This window comes from Pteronotus mesoamericanus, unplaced genomic scaffold (genome assembly GCF_021234165.1).
Source record: "Pteronotus mesoamericanus isolate MK-2021 breed Mesoamerican mustached bat unplaced genomic scaffold, CSHL_Meso_final contig_56, whole genome shotgun sequence".
NCBI classification, from domain to species: domain Eukaryota; kingdom Metazoa; phylum Chordata; class Mammalia; order Chiroptera; family Mormoopidae; genus Pteronotus; species Pteronotus mesoamericanus.
In genome coordinates this window covers 7695202-7716883 of record NW_026555201.1, presented here as the reverse complement: position 1 = coordinate 7716883, position 21682 = coordinate 7695202, and the positions used below count along the sequence as shown (strand labels likewise).

The 21682-nt window shown below is 39.6% G+C and overlaps 1 protein-coding gene across 1 annotated transcript in view; it reads right to left on the bottom strand.

Annotated features, from left to right (window-relative positions):
* Window positions 1–20358, bottom strand: part of HMGA2 (high mobility group AT-hook 2) — a 114968-nt gene extending 94610 nt beyond the window's left edge. Inside the window, exons 1-3 of the mRNA XM_054580230.1 lie at window positions 20248–20358; window positions 17567–17653; window positions 7588–7638 (exon numbers count right to left, since the gene is read on the bottom strand). Of these exons, the coding sequence (XP_054436205.1) occupies window positions 7588–7638; window positions 17567–17653; window positions 20248–20358 (249 nt within the window). The remainder of the gene's footprint in view (window positions 1–7587; window positions 7639–17566; window positions 17654–20247) is intronic.
* Between the last annotated feature and the right edge of the window lie 1324 nt (window positions 20359–21682).

The window sequence follows — 21682 nt, the reverse complement described above, 5'->3', positions numbered from 1 at the left end:
CCTGGATGCCTGCTATGGTGATAATGAGAAAATGTAATCTCAGGCCCACTGGTACAACAAATTCATTAATTATATACAGCTAAATGCAAATAATGATAGTGTTACTAGGATTTGGAAAGTAGTATCATTGCTTGTACAGAAGGACTATTAAATTCTAAACAGTTCAAAAATACTTGAAAACTGGAATTTAATTTAACCTCAAAACATCCAGAGCACACAGCAATGATCTAATGGGCTGGCATCCGATTTTTCTTCTCAGATCCCAAGGCTGCAAGCGCTCCACAGGCAGCCCGCACCGATCTTGTTGGCCTCTATATATCCCCGGGACCTAACACAGGGCTTGATCTACAGCACTGTCAGAAGACTTTAGCAACACCTGCAGGCAAATAGAAAATCACAAAAGCAAAGGGCTTCGCAATTTGAGCACTAGGGTCTATGGGGTTCAGCCAAGCAAGAGAGAAGCAAAGACGTGAACAAAGAAGTGTTCAAGCAATTTCTTCTACATCTGTGTTGTTCATCTTCCATGCTGAGCCTTCTGCACACACTATGTTCAAACAGACACTCAAGTGAATTTTCTGGGTTAATGCAGTGAAATCATTGGACAAAGTGATAACATGAACTTCCCTTGGTCATACTGCTAGAGTTATATGATCTTTCAACACCCAAATAGGACTCTTGACTCTTTCAGCATCATAAGGTAACCTTCCTTTGCCTGAATTTAAAGAACTATCATTCCACAACCTGAGTCTAATACAAGAGAAAACCTGTGAGATTCTTTTGAGTTTGAATAGAGGGCAAGGACTTGCTAAACCACACTTACTCTGCAGCTACTCACCAATCCTGAGATTTTGCATCCTATAACATTCTGAAAAAGACATTTTATCTTCTCAAATCACACTTATTATAAAAATGAATAAATAATGAATGAAAATCAAATTTCAGTGTCCTGGCTGCACTGTATTACTCTTGAGGACAGGGTTTAGGGAGAGCTTGGCTGTATCACATTGGTAGATAATATGAAAACCTTCTGTCTGCCATTACTCTCAGCCTCTTTCCCCTCAAACCTTTTACCAGAGTTGACACCCTGCTCCCGGGCCTGCCCCCAGCTGGCGGAGGCGCTAATGAGCAGTGAAATGGCCGAAGGGCAGGCAGCAGGTGGAAGCAAGGGAAACAAAGCTAAGAAGGGGACAGGAGGCTGGATCATCTACAAACCCAATAATCAGTCCCTGGATAATAGAGCTGGTTGTAGCAATAAAGGTTTTTGTGTTTTACAACCCTAAATGCTTGACAGCCATTAGTTACAGACAGAACATTCCTGTCAGACACTTAAACAGGAGAAAAAGCGTGGGTAAATTAAGCAATCTGCCCAAAGGTACTCAGCTCATTAAAACACAGAGGTCCTTATTTTAGTTGGGAGTAGAGATAGGCTTCATTAAATCCCATGGGACTGAAATTTTGCCAAAAACTGTTAATTATTTGTGTCAAATATTGAGGAATTTGGAATAAAAAATTCTTTTGATTTAAAAACAAAAGCATATTCCATTCTTAAAAACAGAATAAAAATGTCCTCTTAAATATGGAGTAATAGTTTATCTTGCCTGGTTAAAATATGTATGTGATATATTAATTTTATTTACATAGGACATGAGGGTATCCAATATTTTAGAAATATTTGCCACAAATACTTCAGATTTGGGTAAGCATAGGTAAATGTGCATATGGTAGTATAGATAAAGGCTTAAACACACTTACTGTCATACGAAATAGGCAAGAAGGCGCTGACTTCTATAATACTTGTCATATACTTAGAATGCAATTGAGATAACTCTCTTGGCCAGGACTCAATCAATCTGATTCTTTTTTTAATAGAGAAACAGAACACTTATCTGAACCACGTCCTGTCTATAATTTGCCATTCAACCACAAGTGGGGGAAAAAACATGCTCTTTCTTGATAACGGTTTAGGTAAGACCGCATGGCTACTGTGGTACTGTGGCAGGGTCACTTAAAGGGTAAACCCTCAGGTCAATGTCCTTATAATCCATAATGGTCAAGATCTGGCAGGAATTGGCCATACCAAAACTGAACTGGATGACCATTATTATTATAAGTTTCTAAGGGGAAATGATTTTGCCTTCATACTCTCCATTAGCAGAGTTTTTAATGTGAAATTAAAGTCATTTCTTTCCCTCAGAGCCCAGTAAAAAGTCACAATTATCTGCCATATAAGATATTATTTTAGTCCTTTCTGAACACTGAAGTTCTATGTCAGTTTAAACAAGGAAAGTGATAAATTACAGATGGCTGAAAGTTTTTTAAAAAGTAACAAATATCTGGAGGGAAAAAGTAATGGAAAAGAAGACCTAGGGTTTTAACATCAGCATTAGATTTCCGGGTTCCTCAAAACATTAATGGCTGGGATCTTTTGAAGAAATCCAGTGTTTCAATCATTCTAGCTATAATAGGTTTTAATTCTGATTTAGTTCCCTTACTTGATTTTCAAATCATCACTTAAGTTTCTAGATTTCTACGAACTTGGAAAAACAAAAAGCCCTTGTTGCCTATCTAGAATCCTCATATGTTTGACTAACAAAATGAAATTACATCACTTTCCTGTGTATCACAGGCTCTTTAATAAGACAACTGTCCCCAGAAAGAGATGGCCTGGAATGCATATTTTTAAATTGACGTACTACCGCACACACCCCAACACCGAATAAAGAGGATCAACGACCCCAGAAAACAGCTGGGCTTTGTTAGTAAGTTCCTAGTGACCAATTGAACTTAAGCTTCAGCATCTGGTCCTTGGGTCAATTCCTAGGTCAAGCTCAGTATCTCCAGAATGGTTTTTTCTTTTTCTTTAAAAGCCATTAATTCATATTGGAGTGTATTTCCCTCTTGTTGTTAATTTCCTTTCTTAAAAAGACATTCTGAAAACAAAACACCTAAAAACATCTTTTTCCCATTGATTTATTCTTTATTATTTTGTCCTCACTTCTTTTCCTCCAGAAGCACTAGTTGCTTCACTAAGCAACATCTGGATAGAGCATTTCATACATGAGGTTAACATCTTTATTATTTCATTGTAGCCTTGAGCCTTAGCTCCACTCTCTAAAATTTTCCAAATATTTTCCATCACTAAATCAGATATGTGACAAGCTCCTTTCCTAGGCAAATACTGAGAAGTGCAAATATTAAATGTCTAGATTCAATTGGAAGAAGAGAAGAAGGCCTGAGCAATGGAACTCTATATAGTTTCTGAGAAACCAGAACATCTCATGTGCATAATGAGGAAAAGAGCAGAAATACTACTTTTCAAACTGATAAACATCACAAGACACCAAACCTCCACAACTAGAAGGCTTATAAACCATAATTCAAAATGTTCCCCTTAACTGTAAATAGATTTACAGTGTACTTTTATATTATTTATTAGCAATTATTAAACTTGATTATATTCAACATAGATATATTGAAGACATAATGATACCACCAAGGTACTTGGTTAGTTTGATGCATAACTGTTACCTCACTCCATGTGTAACTATTGGTAGCTATAAGTAATTGGAGTTTAGGATGTCAGTGATATCTACATGAAAGTGTATAGTGGAGTTTGGCATAATTTTTGAGCACTTACTATGTACCATGCCTTTTTATTAAGCCTTTTGCATCCATTATCTATCTTATTTAATCCTCAAAACAGCTCTATGGGAAAAGTACTGCTCTTACCACTTTTTAAAGATGAGAAAACTGGGCCTTTAAAAGGTCATATAATTTGTTCAAGCTTACACAATAAAGTGAAGGGCCAGAATTTGAACACAGGCCATCTAAATCCAGACCTGAGTTCAATTATTAAGACCAAGAGGAAAGTTAGGTCCTCCTTCTCTCTCCTCACTTCCAAAAGAAAAAGAAAAAAAAAAACAACCCGTGAGGTCCAGACTAACTCATTAAAAATAACAGATCTAAAATCTAATTCAGACAAAGGGTAATAACCTAAACAGAAGTGCTCTTAACCAAAATCTAGTTAATGTCCTCACTGGATTAGCCAACCCTCCATCCCCTGAAGTAGCAAGACTGGCACAATTTTCTCTCCTACATCTATACAATTTTAATCAACCTTTGAATAACCTATCAATTATGGATCCCAATCCATCAGATGAGAGGGTCACACTGTAGATATGTTTTTCTAGGCCTATTACATGGCACTATCAAATTTACAAGACATGTTTTTTAAATCTAAAGAACTTCAAACAAAACAACCCAGAAGAATAACAGGGAAGCAATTTAGCTTTTAGGGCTATGTACTTAGTAAATCCAGTCAATTGAAAAATATCTCTCTGATAAAGGAAATCAGTGAATGACATTGTTGGAAAGAACTGAACTTACTATAAAGTACAAACCCATTTCCTATGGAAAATTCAATAATCTATTTCTTTAGTACAAACTTCCCAGTAAAGAATGCCATTAAACTGGATGCCTTGCTGTGACTGGCTGCATATTCTACCCAACAGAATATATACAAGCAAAGAGGAAACACGCTGTCTAGAAAAAATACACAATTTCCTTTTATTTCCTCTTCTGAGTAGAACAACTCTTCTTTGGGGAACCAAGCAGGGGCTTGTAACAATTTACTACATAACATTTTCCATTCTGACAGCCAGTAAAAATTAGAAACCATGAGAGTCAATGAGGATGACCCAATTATTCTCAGAAAGACAAGGTTCTGTGGTAGATGCCTTGCATGGGCTCCTTACCCAGCAGGAAGATCAGTTGCCTGGAATCAGTATCTCCACCAACTGAACAAGAATCCATTGAGAAAAAATAACATAGTTACTGTAATTAAGCCGTATTTCATTTCAGGTTGGCTGAAATATCAGTTGTGTGAGGAAGAGTAGCAGGAAATCAAGGTATAAAGACAAATGGGTGTAAACTGTAGGAGTCTCAAAGTGCTAAGAGAGGCTGTAATTAATTCAGTGGCCAGCTGCAGAGCCACAGAGGCTGGTGGGTGGGGAAATGAGGAGATATTGGTCAACAGGTACAAACTTCCAGTTATAGGGTAAGTTCCGGGGATCTGTCATGGTGATTGTAGTTAACAATACTGTATTACTCATTTGAAAGTTAAGCAAATAGATCTTACATGTACCACAAAAGAAGGAAATGATAATTAGGTGAGGTGATGGGGGTATTAACTAATGTGACTGTGGTACTTATTTTGCAATATGTATAAAATGTATCCAATCAACATATTGTATTCCTTAAACTTATACAATGGTATATGCTGATTATATCTCAAAAGAAGACACTTGATAGGTGTCATGCTGGTTAATGTGCATTGTGTTTTCTTGTAATTTATTTCATTTCATTTCAGCAAAATTAATTTCATGACTTCAAAGAACTTATCTATTTTCTAATATGATACCTATTAGAAAGTTTATACAGATCTTTCTTATTGATTAGTTCAATGGAATAGGATATCCTATCAAAGTTCTGATGCTTGAAAATGGCAGCCCTATATTTACTATGTATGCCAATACCAACTTAGTCAACAGAGTGCTCATTAGGGTATAGTGCAAGTAGCACTTTTTGATGTCCGAGACAAAGTCAAAAAAGACCTCGCAGCTTCCTCCTCACTAGTCAGAACACTCTCTCCAGCAGGCCTGAGTGTGTGTCAGAAGGCTGACAACCTACCCTGAGACCACAGGGCCGGTAGGCCACGTGTGTGGGTGCTCCAGGCACTCCCAGAGGCATCCGGACTTCAAGTCAATCCTACAAAAGCACCAGATCTGTGAGTGAGGAAGCCTCCAGATTCTAGACTCTCAGCCCTGGAATCACCCTCTACTGCTTGAGTCCTCCCAGCTGAGACTGTAGACATCCTGAAGCAGAGGCAAGCCTTTCTACTGTGGCCAGCCCATATTCCTGATCCAAAGAATCCATGGGCATAACAAAATGGCTTGTTTTTACATTATTAACTTTGGGGGTGGTGGATTAATCAGTAACAGGTAGCTAGAACCCTGTGTACAAGGGAGATGATAAATCCATTGATTGTGGAGCCCACACCTAAAACGTAACACTGAATTCTGGGCAACATATTTCATAAGACTAAAAATCAAGCATACTCAGAAGAGTCACAAGAATATTTATTTAGGGGAGAAAAAAATGAAAGGACTGAAGATGTTCAAACCAGCAAAGAGAAAAAAGGGTATATGTTAATTGTCTTCAAATATATGAAGGGCTATCATGAGTGAAAATGAAAACAATTATGCTGTATATTCCCAAAAGAGAGGCTAGGGACAGTGAACAGAAGCGAGTCAGATGGAAGAATTTTCTAATGTCCAGAACTTTCCAGGAAAGAAGAGGCAGGCTTAAGAAGTAGCAAGTTCCCTAATATTCGTAAGGTAGTCAGACATAGTCTAGATAGATGATCACCACCTGGTGGGTAGATTTGGAGAGAATTCATTTATTGACCAGAATGTTGAATGAAATGCTCTTACTTTAAGGTTACACTGTAACACTGAGATGTGCTTAATCTAAAGATCAACCCCATTTGCTTGTGCTGAGAAATCTAATCCTAACACATGTTGAGCAGAGGGGAAAAAAATACAAGATGAATAAATTAAATGAAAGGCAATACCCGGGTATAAATAAAAAGTGATGGAGAACTTCAGATGAAGAAATGGTAAACTAGCAGGAAAATATAATCCAGTACAGCAACAAATAAACTTTTAAAGGATGAAGCAGAAAGCATAAACCAAGGAAGAGAGAATAGGAAAGGCAAAGATCCCATCACAGATGATACTGGGTATAGAGGATGCTTTTCTTTTCCTTGAGAAATGGTTTTATTCATTGCTAAGATTTTTCTCTTCTGTGAGTGGGAGAGACAGACCAAAAAGAGCATGGCAGAGCAGCAGCAAACGGAACAAGATCAAGTGGTAAAATGAGCAAAGCTCTTAAGTGGTCACTGAATTTCTGGCCTCAAAGAGATCTGTCTGCCCATAGGGTCAAGCGCACTTGCATGGAAGCCACTGGTGATACTGTCAGGATGTGAGAATGACTAAGGGAAGCAAGAAAAACTGGAAATTAAAACCTGGTTTCTTAACAAAGCCAACGTGGGGGGATAAAACACAACCACCTAGAAAATGAGATGTGTCTAGGGCAAAGCCACAAAGGAAACAAAAAAGAAAAAAAGAGAAAAAAAACGTTAAAAAGTTATCTCAAACACATTTCATCTGCACTTTATCACCATTTGTAATCAGCTTCTAAGGTTTCATAATAGCCTTTAACCTTAGTTACGTAACCCACTGAACAAGTCATCTCATTGTTACCCCACTTGAAGAAAGAGTGGAGACTCTTTTCATATTGATAAGAGATAGAAAAAGGAGTCACTCCCAGGAAAGAAAAGTGTTCTGGGTAAACTCATGGAGCCTAATGGTAAGGGTGGTGATAATCTTTCACTCGCCTTAACCCTTTCAAAGATTCATGGAACCAAAAATTAGAAATTCATGTAATTGACAAAATAAAGCTAAGTTTCATTTAAATAAAAAGAAACTTTTTATTAGGAAAAAAGAGAAATTATATCTTACTACTCACCCATTTCCTAGGTCGGCCTCTTGGCCGTTTTTCTCCAGTGGCTTCTGCTTTCTGCAAAATGAAAAAGGAAGTCATATGGTTTCCTACCTGACATTATTTATAAGTGCTGCACCAAGGGACACATTTCAAGTAAGCATGTTCTGATTTGCAGAGGTGGTATTAAGATTGTTTTAACAATCTCCTCTTTTTAGGTTCATCTTCACGTTTGATTCTTCTTCTGTCTTCTTCATTGTATGATGTAAATAGATTTCTATAAAAGCCTCACCCTAAAAGACTCCCCTGGAGTGAGTTTCTTTTATTTCTACCCATAATAAAAAATTATTTCCGCATAGCCATAATTAAAGTATTTTAGAAAATTAATGTTTCTTAAGTGATGACATCCTTTCCACATCACTAACGTTACAAAAATTAATACTGATATATTGCTTTACATTTTACAAAGCACTTCTACCTACCCTGTTAGTTAAAAACAAGTATAAATGTAAATAAGACATAAAATTCGGATTAAACACATTTGCATATTTCTGCATAGTTAATTCCCTGTTCCTTCCTAAAAATCAATCAGTTCACCTAAAACAGAGGGAAAATAACTGGAAAAATCACCAGGATTTGTCCCTGAAATGAAAACTATGGATATTAAAAATAATAAACATGTACATTAACTATAATTCCACACTCAACACAGACCTAATCACCTTGAGAATCTATTTCATTGCTGTGCTTCATAGAAGATTTTTTTGGTATCATGGTTATTTTTTCCCTTTTGAATCTAAATTTAACATTGCCATTAAGAAATTTCCCTGTTTATCACCGCTTACACACACATGACATACTCCGTCTATAAAAACACAATAAAGAAAACTTAATACATACACTTCTGTATATGAGGATCATCCCAAGGCTATATAAACGCAAAAATGTAGGTAATCTGAGTCAGTATAACTTGTTTTGGATTTCACTTTCACTACCTGGGGTAGCAACCAGTAGGTACTTCATACAATGATACTAAAGTTACCTCTCATAATTGTCTACACTGCCAAATGAGAATCTCCTCTTTCTCTCTTGAATCTTCCAGTAAAAACAGATGGAGACAGATGATAGATTAGATTAGGTTGATACATAGATAGATAGAAAGAGCGATAGAAAGAAAGCAGCAGACAAAATAAGCTACAAGATTTCTCACCAAATAATATGCTCCTGGCCTGGCACCAGTATCTAACAGGTCCCATGAATTAATCCAAACACTGAATAATTATAATGTCAGATCACATTTATTTAGCATCTAAAATACCCCAGGCAAAGGGCTAAATCATTCGTATGTTATTTTAATCCTTACAAAGTTTTACAAGGTAGTTATTTTCCCTCTTCTTTTGCAAATGAGCAACTAGATTTTAGCCAGGAGAGGTAAATAACTCAAGGTCACACCCAACGCTGATAAATGGCAGATCTGGGATTTGAACCCAGGTCTCCTGGGCTCTAAGGACTAGCTCCTACATTCCCAACAGTGCTGCTGCTGCCTTTCCCCAGGCATTTACTACCACAGGGAGGTATTTTAGTTAACTAAAATCCTCACTTATTCAGCCAATTTCCCAAAACAGAAGGAAACCTGGTGAAGCCTTTGTCTATTTGACCATCAGATTGGGCCCTCTGAATGGTGGTTTGCTACTTTTCAGCAGCTCCACAAAGGAATCCCTTATTGTCAGGGGTTAGTGGCACTGTCTTAATGTCAGTCATAAGGGTATGAAATAGATTAAGGGAAAGCCAGGGGGGTCCAGTGAATCATACGCTCTTGCTGAGTGTTGTCTCAGGGAGAAAGGGAGCTATCTTACGAGGAACACAGACTCCACCTTGGAAAGCTCAGATTCAAATCCCTGCTCTGACATTTTAGCTTTAGAACTCTGGGCTGGTCCCTGAAACCCCCAATTTGAATTCACAGGTGAAATGGAGATAACATCTCCTCTGAGGAGTGAAGTGCCCACCACAAATGAAGTGCTCAAGAAATGTTCTCTCCCTCTGAATAAGATGGAACTCTTAAAGGGAAAGTTTTCCTTTAGGTTAGTCCAATCTCACAGAAGATTCAGTCCATGCAAATATTCCATTACACCCGTCACCTTTAGAATGAAGCTTTTAAGAAACCCTTTGGCTAGTACATAGTGAGTTATACAAGTAAAGAATTCCCTAATACAGAAGCAGTGTCTGATTTGGTCTTTGGGAGCATAATTTACCCAGTAGTAAATTATACCAACATGGAAGATAGAAATCCTTCCTAGCAGGCATGGCGATGAGAGGTGGAGTTGAGTGGAGGAGGCTATTCACCTTAAGGACTAGCAAAGCTACACCAGGCTCTCTCTGCACAGTGGCTGTTTCAGGGTGCATCTAAATTCTGTTGAAGAGAGCGTTGTTTTCTAAAAAGGTTTCACTGAATTTCAAAGTCAGAAAAAGCAAATATCTCAAAGAGAGAGAGAGTCTTACAAATAAGAGGATTTTAAAATGAGCATCTCATTTACAAAAAGCCTACTCAAAAACAAAATTCTCACCATTAACTAAAGGGCAAAATATCACAACTGTCACTTGGATTTGTTAAAAGCAACCTTGCTCTAAGATCTTCAGGCCCGTGTTTCATGTAAACTGAAACCCTCTTCTGAGGCTACATCTAGAAGAAACACATTAGCTGTGCTGTGTGGCGTCGATCTGGGAGGTTTTCATTGTTCTTTAAAACCCACATTATTTAATCACTCTGATCAAACTTCACAAAGGCTGCAAAACAAGTTAGGATTTTAGTTTATAAACCAGCATAGATTTAGGGTTTTTACTTAGTAATTTTTCCCCTGTATTTAATGATCTTCAGGATATTATTTTTCAATAGAAGACAAACAAAACATTTTGGGGGCTTCTTTTAATATGTCAACATATGCAATAACCATGGAGGTGTATATTTATTTGTCCTTTGCCAGAGTGGAATTTGGTTCTATACTGCAAACCCATGTATAAATGAGACAAAAATTCATTCAAAGTATTTGCTGCTTATCTGGGGGGTAGAGGTTGGGTAGAGGGATGGAAATTCCACATTTCCAAGAATTGAAATTTCAGACTATGACCAGCACTGTTATACTAATATATGCAGCTATCATTATTGTACCTTGTTAAAAGTGATGTTTCTTCCTTACTTGTCTTCACACATGATATTTTTTTAAAGTTTAGATTCAGAACCGTATCTTCAATTTTATAACATGCTTAGGAGAAAGTTCATGAGGGCTGGGGGGAATGTCAAATGGGAACTGTAATTATTTCTTCCTCTAAGAAGTTCTAGTACTCTAGACTTTTAAATGCACTCTGCACTTTAAAAAAATAATTAAGAAAGGAAATTCATCTAGCAAACATAACTCTTGAATTTGGAAACAGTGCTTTGCCTGGTACACAAGATATGCTCACTACATGTTTGTTGAAGGGGGAAGGAAGGAAAAAAAGGAAACACTGCTGTTTTTGTCACGTGTATGTGTTGTTTCCCTCTTGCTATCAGAATTCTACAACTTTGTAGGACTTCTGGGTAAGACTTTAGCAAGCATTTAATCCAGCTCCTTCATTTAACAAATAAGAAAACTTTTGGATGTCTTATGATCTCCAAAAGCATAGCCCTATGGTTTATGGGAGCCAGAAGTCTGTAGGTATCAGCAAAAGCATATTTGCAGTCCCTTTATCAGCTAGTAGAGCTGCCCTCCAAAAGTGTCTCAAAACCTAACTTCCAACCTGCATTTCAGGTTACTAGAGATAAGTCTACATTCTAGCAAATATTTTATAAAATATTTGATAACATAGATAGCAGAGGAAATATCATAAGGTTTAGAATGAGATTTGAATTCAAACCCAGGTGCCACCATTTTCTAGAGTTGAACATTAGATATCAGTTTCTTACTTGTGAAATGAAGACCAAAATGCCTACAATCAGAGGATAAAAGGAGCTAATACACATGTAAAGTGCCTGACAAAAGTGACAGCATTTAGCAGGTACTCAAATTTAATGTCTTCTTCCCTCCACATTTTAAAATGCTACACTTAAAAAAATCCTCCAATTCTTTAAGTTTCCACAGTGATTTTTGGAGCATCATCTTACCTAAGTTTGGCCCCTATCACTTCCCCTCTTCCACAACTGGGGGATTAAGCCATCTGCCCATATTCATGGCAGTGGAACTAAGACCCAATCTAAAGGCAATAAAGGGTCTGTTCTTCTGAGAGATGCTCCCATACAAAATAAAATAGCCATGGGCAAATTTTTAAAAACCAATACCTTCTGGGGTGAGAAACAAATAAGTAGTTAAAAGTGAAACATTTCCAACTTCCCTATAAAGACATGGACAAGAGCTGGGAACCAAGAGAATTATCCAGTTTTGACTTCTGAGTCAAATTAAGATAGTTATTAATTTTTTGCTAATCTAAATGCTCTAATCATATTTTATGTATACTCTGATAATGCATGAAAGCCAGAACTTTCCCATCCTTAATCAATCAGTGCATTTGAATAACAACCAAAAAAAAACCCTAAAAAATATTTAGGCATAGTAGAACCTTGTTTTGTTTTAATGTATCTCTAAGTGGGTAAATATGTATAATATATACGTACATATAGATAGATAATTTTAAGACTAAGACCTGCAACTATTCAAAGTTTAAAGTCACATTTTGTTTCCTTTAGTTGTTCTTTTAAAAATATAAACAGTGTAAATCCATATGCACCGTCATCAAAATCACCTGGACTAATCAATTAGACTAAGCACTGAGTATCTCTCATTTTACCTTTTTAATAATCCAGTTCCAAGGGTTTCTGGATTAAAAAAAGTTTAAGTGCAACGATTTTTAGTCTTAAAAAGATGTTACAAGCTTGCCATCACTCTGTATTTTCCAACAGGAAATATAAATAAATTCTATTGGAGTTTGTGCTCTTTTTACCCAAGGAAGCCCTCATTGCCAACTCCCGTATCATTATTTGCACCCTCCAGTCTTCATCTACACAGTCACTAAATTAAAGCCAAGGCCAAAATGAGCAGAAAAGTTATTTCAAAGTTTTAGATTATCTTCCTCCAAACTGTTCCTCTACCTCTTTTGTAATCAGAATGATCAGTATCAATGATACAAGAGTTCCTAGGGGTTCCCTCCTGAGCAAACTGCCCCTCTACATTATCCTAGAAAAGAGAATGCCTGCACTACTCCTTGCTAAATCAATTAGAAGATGCCATTCAAAATGGTTCAGTGTATTAAAGCAATACAGAATAAAGCAATAACCTAAAATATAGTAAGTCCTCCATTCACCTTCTCCTCTTGGTCAGCAGAACAAAGATTCATAACTAAAAACTTCAGAATCTAGAACAGTGAAATTCATTGTTGCACCCTTGTGCCAAGCTATGCGGTTCTAAGGTGAGCTCCAGAAACTGAAAGAAGTCATCTAACAAGGCAAGATAGGTTTGAATGACTTAACTGACATAAAACGCTTTCTAGCATCAATTTATTCTCAAGAAAGAACTGAGATGCAATAGAATACCAATGTGCTATGTTTTAGCTCCTTAGCAAAATGATCTGTTGAGACCTGGAGATAAAAATGAGCCAAGGTTGTGGTCAAAGTAATGAGGAGCTTTTGATGAAAAATGTCGAGAAGTATGATAGTTTGCAGAGAATGAGAATTATGGCTCCCTTGAAATAAAATTATTTCATAAAATAATTCAAATATACTTGAATCTCCTATATTTGGATCATAATTTATGACGACTCAAAGGCATTGCCAGATTAAATTTATTGATGCAATAAGGCTTGGTCCTCCCTGGCAAAGTGAAAAAAAAATGAGTTAATTATTTAGGTAAGTCAACTTAAAATATCAAGGTAATGGAGACAACAGCAAGGCTTTACTTAATTCTACCTGCCCGGATTCATTTACCTACTTAGATAGGGCCCTGGATGCCAGTGGGAATTACCTTCCCACTAAACCATACCAGCGACAGCCCTGACTGGTGTGGCTCAGTGGGTTGTCCTGCAAACCAAAATGTTGCCTGTTCGTTTCCGGGTGAGAGCACACGCCTGGGCTGGCAACCAGGTCCCTGGTTGGGGACCTGCAAAAGGCAACAGAGCGATGTTTCTCTCCCTCTCTTTCTCCCTCTCCTCTCCTCCCTCTGGAAAGAAATAAAATCTTTGAAAATAAATGAATGAATGAATGAATGAATAAAACTACTAACAGAAACCATAGGCTGAAATTGTGTAATTTCCAAAATCATCTTCTCCCAACTTACCTATAATGATGCCTTGGATTACCCTCTGTAACTGAGTCTAGTATTCTGAAAAAAATCTTGTCCTCACTCAACATTATGCTCTAACGTGTACCTGAAATGATGAGTAAAACCTACATTCTCTCATCCTAAAATATCTATGATTGGTGTCAGTGATCACTTACAAAAAATCTAGCACATTTCTGGAAATGTGATTAGAAGGAGCACAAATTTGCCTTTTAAGTATCCAATTAATAGCAGGCCTTCTTTGTTTGGCAAATAGAAGAAATAACTTAAATCTTTACTTAAATACATTATTTGAATCATATATCTAGACATTTTCATTCTGCACTTTGTTCTCTCAGTCTGGTCAAAATAAGCTCAAGAAAATCTGTGACATTAGGAAGTAGGGCTACCTCACACATCAGATCTTTTTTGTATGCAATTTCCTTCTATTAAGGTTTAATTCAACCTATTTTCCCCTGAAAGTACCTAAATGAGAAATGGCTTGAGACTTAGACATGAATTTGACTTGTGACCTTAAACACTGGAGAATTAACGACAACCTCTTTAGTATTCTCTTGATTAAAAAGTTACAACAAAAATCCTAAACCAAATATAAAAGAGAAGACACCTTTCTTTTCCCCAAACATGGGAAAAGTGAAAATACAAACTACTTCCACCCAGCACAAACATGAGAGGAAAACAAAACAAAAATGAAATTAAGATGCAACTGGTCATAGGTACATCTCAAAGTAAAACATAAATAAAAGGGTCAAGACACACACACAGACATACATACACATGAATAAATTATGTATTCAGGAAAACATTAACTTCTGGTTTCTTTTATTAAGATAACAATATGAAACTCTTTCAGGGACAAATTTTGAGCACTCAGATTGGAGTTCTAAGAAATGATAGAATTGTTACATAATGGCCATCCATGGGAATTGGTCATAATGGAATATAAGCAGATTTAAGAATTATCTTCTCTTCTAAAAGTTCTAAGCACAATAAATTGTGTCTTTAGAAATGTTTGTTTTATATTACACAAACCAATTTATACAGAATATGGTCCGAAATTAAAGTGATTGCTAATGTAGTAGTCAAACACTTGGTCTTGCAACACTCTGCATGCATTGTCAAGTTTCACATTGCTACTTTTCCAACAAGCAGTTTTGTTTTCAAATGCCCCCAAGGCCAGTTACTGAGACCAAACATAAACTTTGTAAGTAAAGAAACTCCAAGCTGCAAGGAAGTTTAAACACACAACATCATCAGGATTCCACTGTTGACTGCATCGCCTCTAATTTTAGAGTTCTATTCTCTTATATACTTACCAGTTTTTGCTATATATTTTTCATTTTGATGAGTCTCAGTTCTCAGGAGAATATCCAATTTATTAATCAGAGAAGACTTCTCATATCTACTCTGGTCAGTCTAGCAGGAAATGTTTACCTTACATGTTATGAACAATAGAACTATTTCTTTGAAAGACTCCTTTTCAAAGTCATTACAAACATATGTTTTCTTAGAATACAGTATATGTTTGATAAATATGTTTGATAAGCATGTTTCAATAGGGCAGTAGCAAACTCAATAAATACTGATTTGAAAGTGAAAATACCTTAAGTTTACACATGCCACGAACAATTCATCAATGTCATTCATTATTTTGCAAAGTATTATCTTCTCCAAATGAAGCGTAATTTATAAAACTGAAGAAGTGTAACAGTCATGTTATGGGAAAATATATATGTATGCACTTTTATTAGAAGGGCAATTTTTTAAACAGAATTGTGTGAAATAATTTTGTTTGGAAGAATGAAAGATTTCAGGCAAGTACTTCTTTGGTAAAAAGCAAGGCTGCTTTGTTTTGGAAGTTGTAGTATGTATGCACACAGAACCATCAGAGAGACAGACGAGTGGCCTAGTGAGGTCATTGTCAATGCCTATCATACAAGTAACTGAAAAGAAATCAAACCTTAGTTGGGAAGAGATCAACTTTTTTTGTTATTTTGTTTTAGGTGGTAAATTAGCACACGTGTCAGCTCTCCTTGTCAATAAAGATTTTGTTAGTGGTAAACTGTTCAAAATGAAAGGTGATGGAAGCATCTCTCTACTCATTGGGAATCATGTAATACAAATCAAACTTGAAAGATAATTCCTCTTTCCTTTTGGCATTACATATTAAATAATTAACTTATGATGAGATTTACATATTTCTTCCTGGGAGATATTATAATGATGCATCTTTCAGAACAACTATATCATAGTCTAACTGCTTGTTAGCTACCTACCAAGATATCCTTTTGTCATCTCAGTAAATTAAGTTATGTAAATCCCACACTATGCAACATTAAAAAACCCCTCTTAAATTAGCTATTTTAGTTAATTTAATAAATGAGATAAAATGTAACAGAAAGTATTCATGTCAGGAATATAAGATTATATATTGTCACTTTTAAATGACAAGGTAATTTAGAGCTACTTGAAAACTTATTAAATGTGAGTTACAAATCTTTATTCTGAAAAGCAGTTATATTTAAATATATTAGAAATCTGCTCCTTCAACTCTGTTCAAGACTGTTAAAATAAAACAGACAAGAAATCATAGTTACACCCTAAATATGTATCACTAGTTGCTATGACAGTTTACAACATAAAACCCATCACATATAATATGGTTAGTGCCCATAATCACAGAGAAAACCACATAAAAACCACATAAAACATTAATCCCCAAAAGATGAGCATATAGTACTTTTTAACAAATACTGTACATGGTGTACTTAAATCTACTAAAAAAAATAAAAATTTACTTCTGAATTTTGAACCTTTGTTTTTAACTAATAAACAAATCTAGAGATAAAAGACATTTTTTCAAATTTATTTATAAAGCTAAAAAAAGGTGAATTTTATAGTCACCTTCACTCCTCTGTACATGAATTGACCTTGAGATATCTCCTCTTTGCCAGCTCAAATAAAAGCAACATGAAGTTATTTTACACTGCAATGTAAAGTTTATAAAGAAGATCACTGGAATTTGTACTTCACTGGGTCCTTTCCTGGCCCTCCAAAATATAATAAGTGAGTCAAATATTTGTTTAAGAAAAACTTTTCATTGTCCCACTTAAAGCATTTCTATGGCACTTAATGGAAAGGCTTTTTAGAAGATTTTGATGTTATTTTGCAAGCTTATTGTAAACAGTATACTTTATCATCAAATTTAAAGCTGTAAAATTCATAAATTTCTTCCAGTATCCCATAATTGGATTTACTTCTAATTATTGTCTACTTGGCAAAGCACTTAGCTTTAATAGGAGGATTTGGATTTGTAGTAGTCTTGTAAATAAGCACAAATTAAATTAATCTTTATTATTTTTAAAGGAAATTGCAAAATCTATAGTGTTGATTTGTATTTAACTATTTCACAACTGGCCCAAATCCTAATGGTGTCATTCTTCACTCCCCCTCCTCGCCCTCCCACCTCTGTTTTAAGTTTCATGGTATTTGGTGATTGCTTGTTTAAAAACAACACTGGAGCCTCTTCGTGAACTTTTTCTGCTAAGCATTTGCAATATGCTTACGAATATGAAGGGTAGGAAATGGGTCTTGGGTTAACAAGTTAAGACAAATCCTTAAGTGTGGATCTAGAATGGGAAAATTATAGGGAGGTTCATGTGGTCATTGAGAAAGCTGGGAGGACTTGACTTGAGAAATCTCACCTTTTGAGCTGCTTTGGAGGGACTCTTGTTTTTGCTGCCTTTGGGTCTTCCCCTGGGTCTCTTAGGAGAGGGCTCACCAGTTGGCTCCTAATTGTTAGGGGGGGAAAAAAAATGCTGTTGTGGCAAGAATGTCTGCAAGAAATTGACCCTGACTTTATAGTTATATTTTCTTCATGTGTTGCTCCACCAAACTGTTGGAACACATTCAGTTCAAGCATAAGGAGTGAGGAGGGTATAGGGTTTAGAGAAAGAGGAAATAACTATACTTTCAACCCAAGGGTTCAAAGCGGAAATTGTATTTTACATATGAAAACTAGATTCCATTTCAACCCTACAAAAGTAACAAAGGGTGACAAGTCTGCATGTTCTAGACAGAAAGTCATACATTTTGGAGGTGAAAAAGTTGCATGGTTATGCATTTGGCAACTCATCAATAAGCATTTTACACAAATACTACTAAGCATAGTATGAGCATCTCAAACAGAAATACAAAGCTAACATCATAAATATTTCAACAATCTTCCCTACTGAAAAGATGGTTTTTAATCATATGTATATATCTGCATTGTAGGTCAATACATTGAATGAAGTATTGGAGCAATTATCCAAGTTCTCCAACTCAAAATAACTCCATTCCCCTTAAAATTTCCAAATAATTATGGTAAATCTGTTGTGGGAGGTTTTGCTTGAATTATCTAGATAATTGCTTCAATTCTCCACTTCCTTTTGGAGATCCAGGCATGGACTCTAGTCTAAATTTAAATATTTTTTGATAAAAATGAACAATTTCTACAAAACTTTCTTTTGAGAAAACTCCTAAAACTCCTATGGGGTTGAACTGGAGAAAACAAAAGGTGGGGTGAGAAGGACTGGAAGCGTCTGGGAAGAAGAAATTGAAACTATCAATAGGTTTAGCAAAACTTTAAATGGCTTCTATGCCAAGTAGTAAATACTCAAGTGGTTAAGAGAATGCGATGATTAATATTCCAGTTCCTAAATATTTACCCAGTGAATCACCAAATTTCATTTCATTCTGATTCGGTGATTAAATGAGTCTGATTAGCTTAAAACTCATGAAAAGTCTTGAATGAAAATTCGCATCCTATTTAGAGAATCTGGGGAAGGTTACTGAAAGCTTCTGTGGGACCACTAGCGCCAGTGGGCACATCCGGAGCAAACACATCGGAGGCACATTTTTCTTTCTTTGTGAACTCTGCCTTAACTCAAAGGTAAAACCTCCAATCACCTCCAGACCCCACTGCAATTTCTTTTGGATAATTTTTTGGAGGTTGGAGGCAATTAGAACTAGAGAAATCTGGGTGGCGGGTGGGAAACAAGGGCGGGGGGACGGGCAGAGACTTCCTGGGAGGTGTAAAACAGGATCCTAGTGCGGTATAAAGTGTCGCTTGGGCAGAGCGGGAAAACTCGGGGGCCTCTAGATGGGCTTGTTTCCTTTGATGATTTCAAAAAGGTACAACCCTCTTAGTTTTGTTTTGTTTTAAACGCGCTGGCAAGCAAACATTGTTCGATATCCCCACCTTGCTCTCGGGCAGCTTTGGGGCTCTAGGATAATTTTCTAATCGGTCTGTTTGCCATAAAGGAAGTGTTTTAAGGCTAAGGAATGAAGAAGTTTTAAAAGCTTGCGGAAGCGGAGTTTAAATGTTCTCAATAGTCCTGACCAGCTCCAGCCCTGCCCGCCAAGGCTTGGAAATTTCAGCGAACAAAACCCCCCGCCCTGGGCGCTGCGCGCAGCCCTGCAAGCGCCGGCTGCACGCTTAATTGGTTGCATCCTCAGACAAAACCCTCCATTCCGCGGGGTCCCGGGCGCCCCTTGATCGTCCCCTCCCAACCCCCAGCCAATGGCCCTAAAGTAACACATTTTATGTCTGAAGCTCTGAGGCACGGGATCCAGGAGAAAAAGGGGGACTCGGCGCTTGGCGAGGACGTGACCCTAAGCTACGGTGCACCCTCTCGGACATTACTTTCCATAGCGCCCTTGGCCAAACGAGCTAATCCCGTCCCTTGCGGACCCAGGCTGTCCTGTAGCTCCTTCCCAAGGACAACTCGGCGGCGGCGGCGCCGCATTTAAAGAGTCCTGAGAGGACCGGGCGGGCTCACGAGTTCTTTGTCGGGAGGGCGCGAGTCTCGGGCCACCGCGAACTTGGGGAAGGCGCCAAGGGGGCGGCTGCAGCGTGCCAGACCCCGGCCCGCGAACAGCTCCGGTTGGCGGGAGAAAGACCCAACGGCCCCCAGGACTTCAGCCCCTCCAACTCTGCCCCTCCAGAGCACCCTTGCCCCCTGGCACTTCTTCCCCCCCGGACAATTGTAAAGCGGCTAGGAACGCTCCTGGGGAGCCCTGGATTGTCGGACCCCGGCCGCTTGCACTCACCAGGAGCTACCGCGACGCTCAAAGGGGTGCACAATAGCGAAAATCGGAGGACGAATTTCGCCCGACCCCACCTCCCTTCTCCGTCCCGCCGCCCGCAGCGGCTCCCCACCTCCCCGCCCGGAGGGGCGCGGGAGCCCCGGGGTTCAGCCGCGCACGGGACTCCGCAGCCTGCCCCGGTGCCGGCGGTTAGCGCGCGGCGGCCGCGGCGACTGGACTTCCGCGCTTCTCGGGGCCCTCGCGGAGAGAGCGGAGATGGGCTGGATCTCCCACCCAGCCCGGGTAGGGTACTGACTTGCTGCTGCTTCCTGGGTCGGCCGCGTCCTCTCTTCTGAGGCGCTGGGGCGGCAGGTTGTCCCTGGGCTGAAGTGGACGGCTGCCCGGCGCCTTCACCGCGTGCGCTCATCCTGCCTCCCGCCGCCGCCGCTAAAGCCGCTGCAGCTGCTTCGCCTCCGCCTTCCCCAATCGGCCCAGCACCTTTCGAGAGAGTGGTTGATAGGGCTGGAGAATGAGGCGGGGTGAGCGAAAGCTGGGTGCTGCAAGGGCTGCTGCTTAGGCTGCCGCCGCTGCCACCATCAACACCGGACGTCCAACGGCTTCCAAAAAGAGAGAAGAGGGGAGGAGGAGGAGAGAAGGAGGCGCTGCTGGTGGCTGCGGCAGCGGTGGGTGGGTGCCGGAGGTGGAGGTGGCGGTGGAGGTGGAGGTGCCGAGAGGAGGAGGAAAGCGAGGGAGAAGCAAAAGAGGGTTTGAAGTTGGGAGGCTCCTCTCTCGGCTTGGGATCAGGAGTTGCGATCACCGGGAGCACTTCGGAAACGGCTTGGAAAGGGAAGAGCTTGGAGTGAATTGTGTCCCTTGAAATGTTAGGCGGGGAAAGAATTCCTCCTCCTCTTCCCCCCCGCTCCGCGCTTGCAGAGCAAGAAAGAGAAAGAGAGAAAACAAATAGCGCCTTGGGCAGTCGGAAAGCAAGGGAGGATGGGTGGATTCTTCCGAACCCGCGTCGGGCACTGAGCACAGGCAAGGGACGAGCAGTGGGTGGCACCGCGCCTCCTCGAGCAGCGAGAGCTGGCGGCAGCGGCACGGGAGACTTGGAGGGGGACAGGGCTGCTTTCTCCTGCGTCCTGCACCAAGTGCGCGCTGCCCGGGCTGGAAGTTTTCTGAGTTCCTGCCCCAGGATTCAAGTGGGATGAGTGTGTGTGTCTGTGTGTGTGTGTGTGTGTGCGCGCGCGCGCGTGTGTGTGTCTGTGTGTGAGCGCGCGCGCGCGCGCGCTTGGGGAGGGGGCAGCGGGGTGGGGGTGAGGGGTAGTGCCCACCTCTAATCGTGGGCGGATAAAGGGGAGGGGGCTGCGCAGGAGGAGAAGTATGAGGAGGAGGGAGGCCAGGCGGACCGCCGAGCCAAGGCGCCTGGCCGCGGGCCAGAGGCAGCGTTCGAAATACAACTGCCTCAGCGGCGGCGGCGCCCGGGTGCCACCCGGAGCCCCGCTCACGTGCTCCCTCCCGGCGGCGGGGTTAAAGGGACAGGCGGGGATCCCAAACCGGCTTGTCGCTGGCCTCGCCCCGCCCGCCGCCCAAGGTCGCCCCTGGGCGGTTGTCCTAGGAAGGCGCGTGAATGTGACTGCTGTAGAGCGTGATTAGGGACTTAGCCTTTACCTGCACCTCCACGATGCGGAGCCAACACTCTGCAGGAAGCGTTTAGCTGCAAGCGCGGCAGAGTTCTAGGTCCCTGTGAGTGG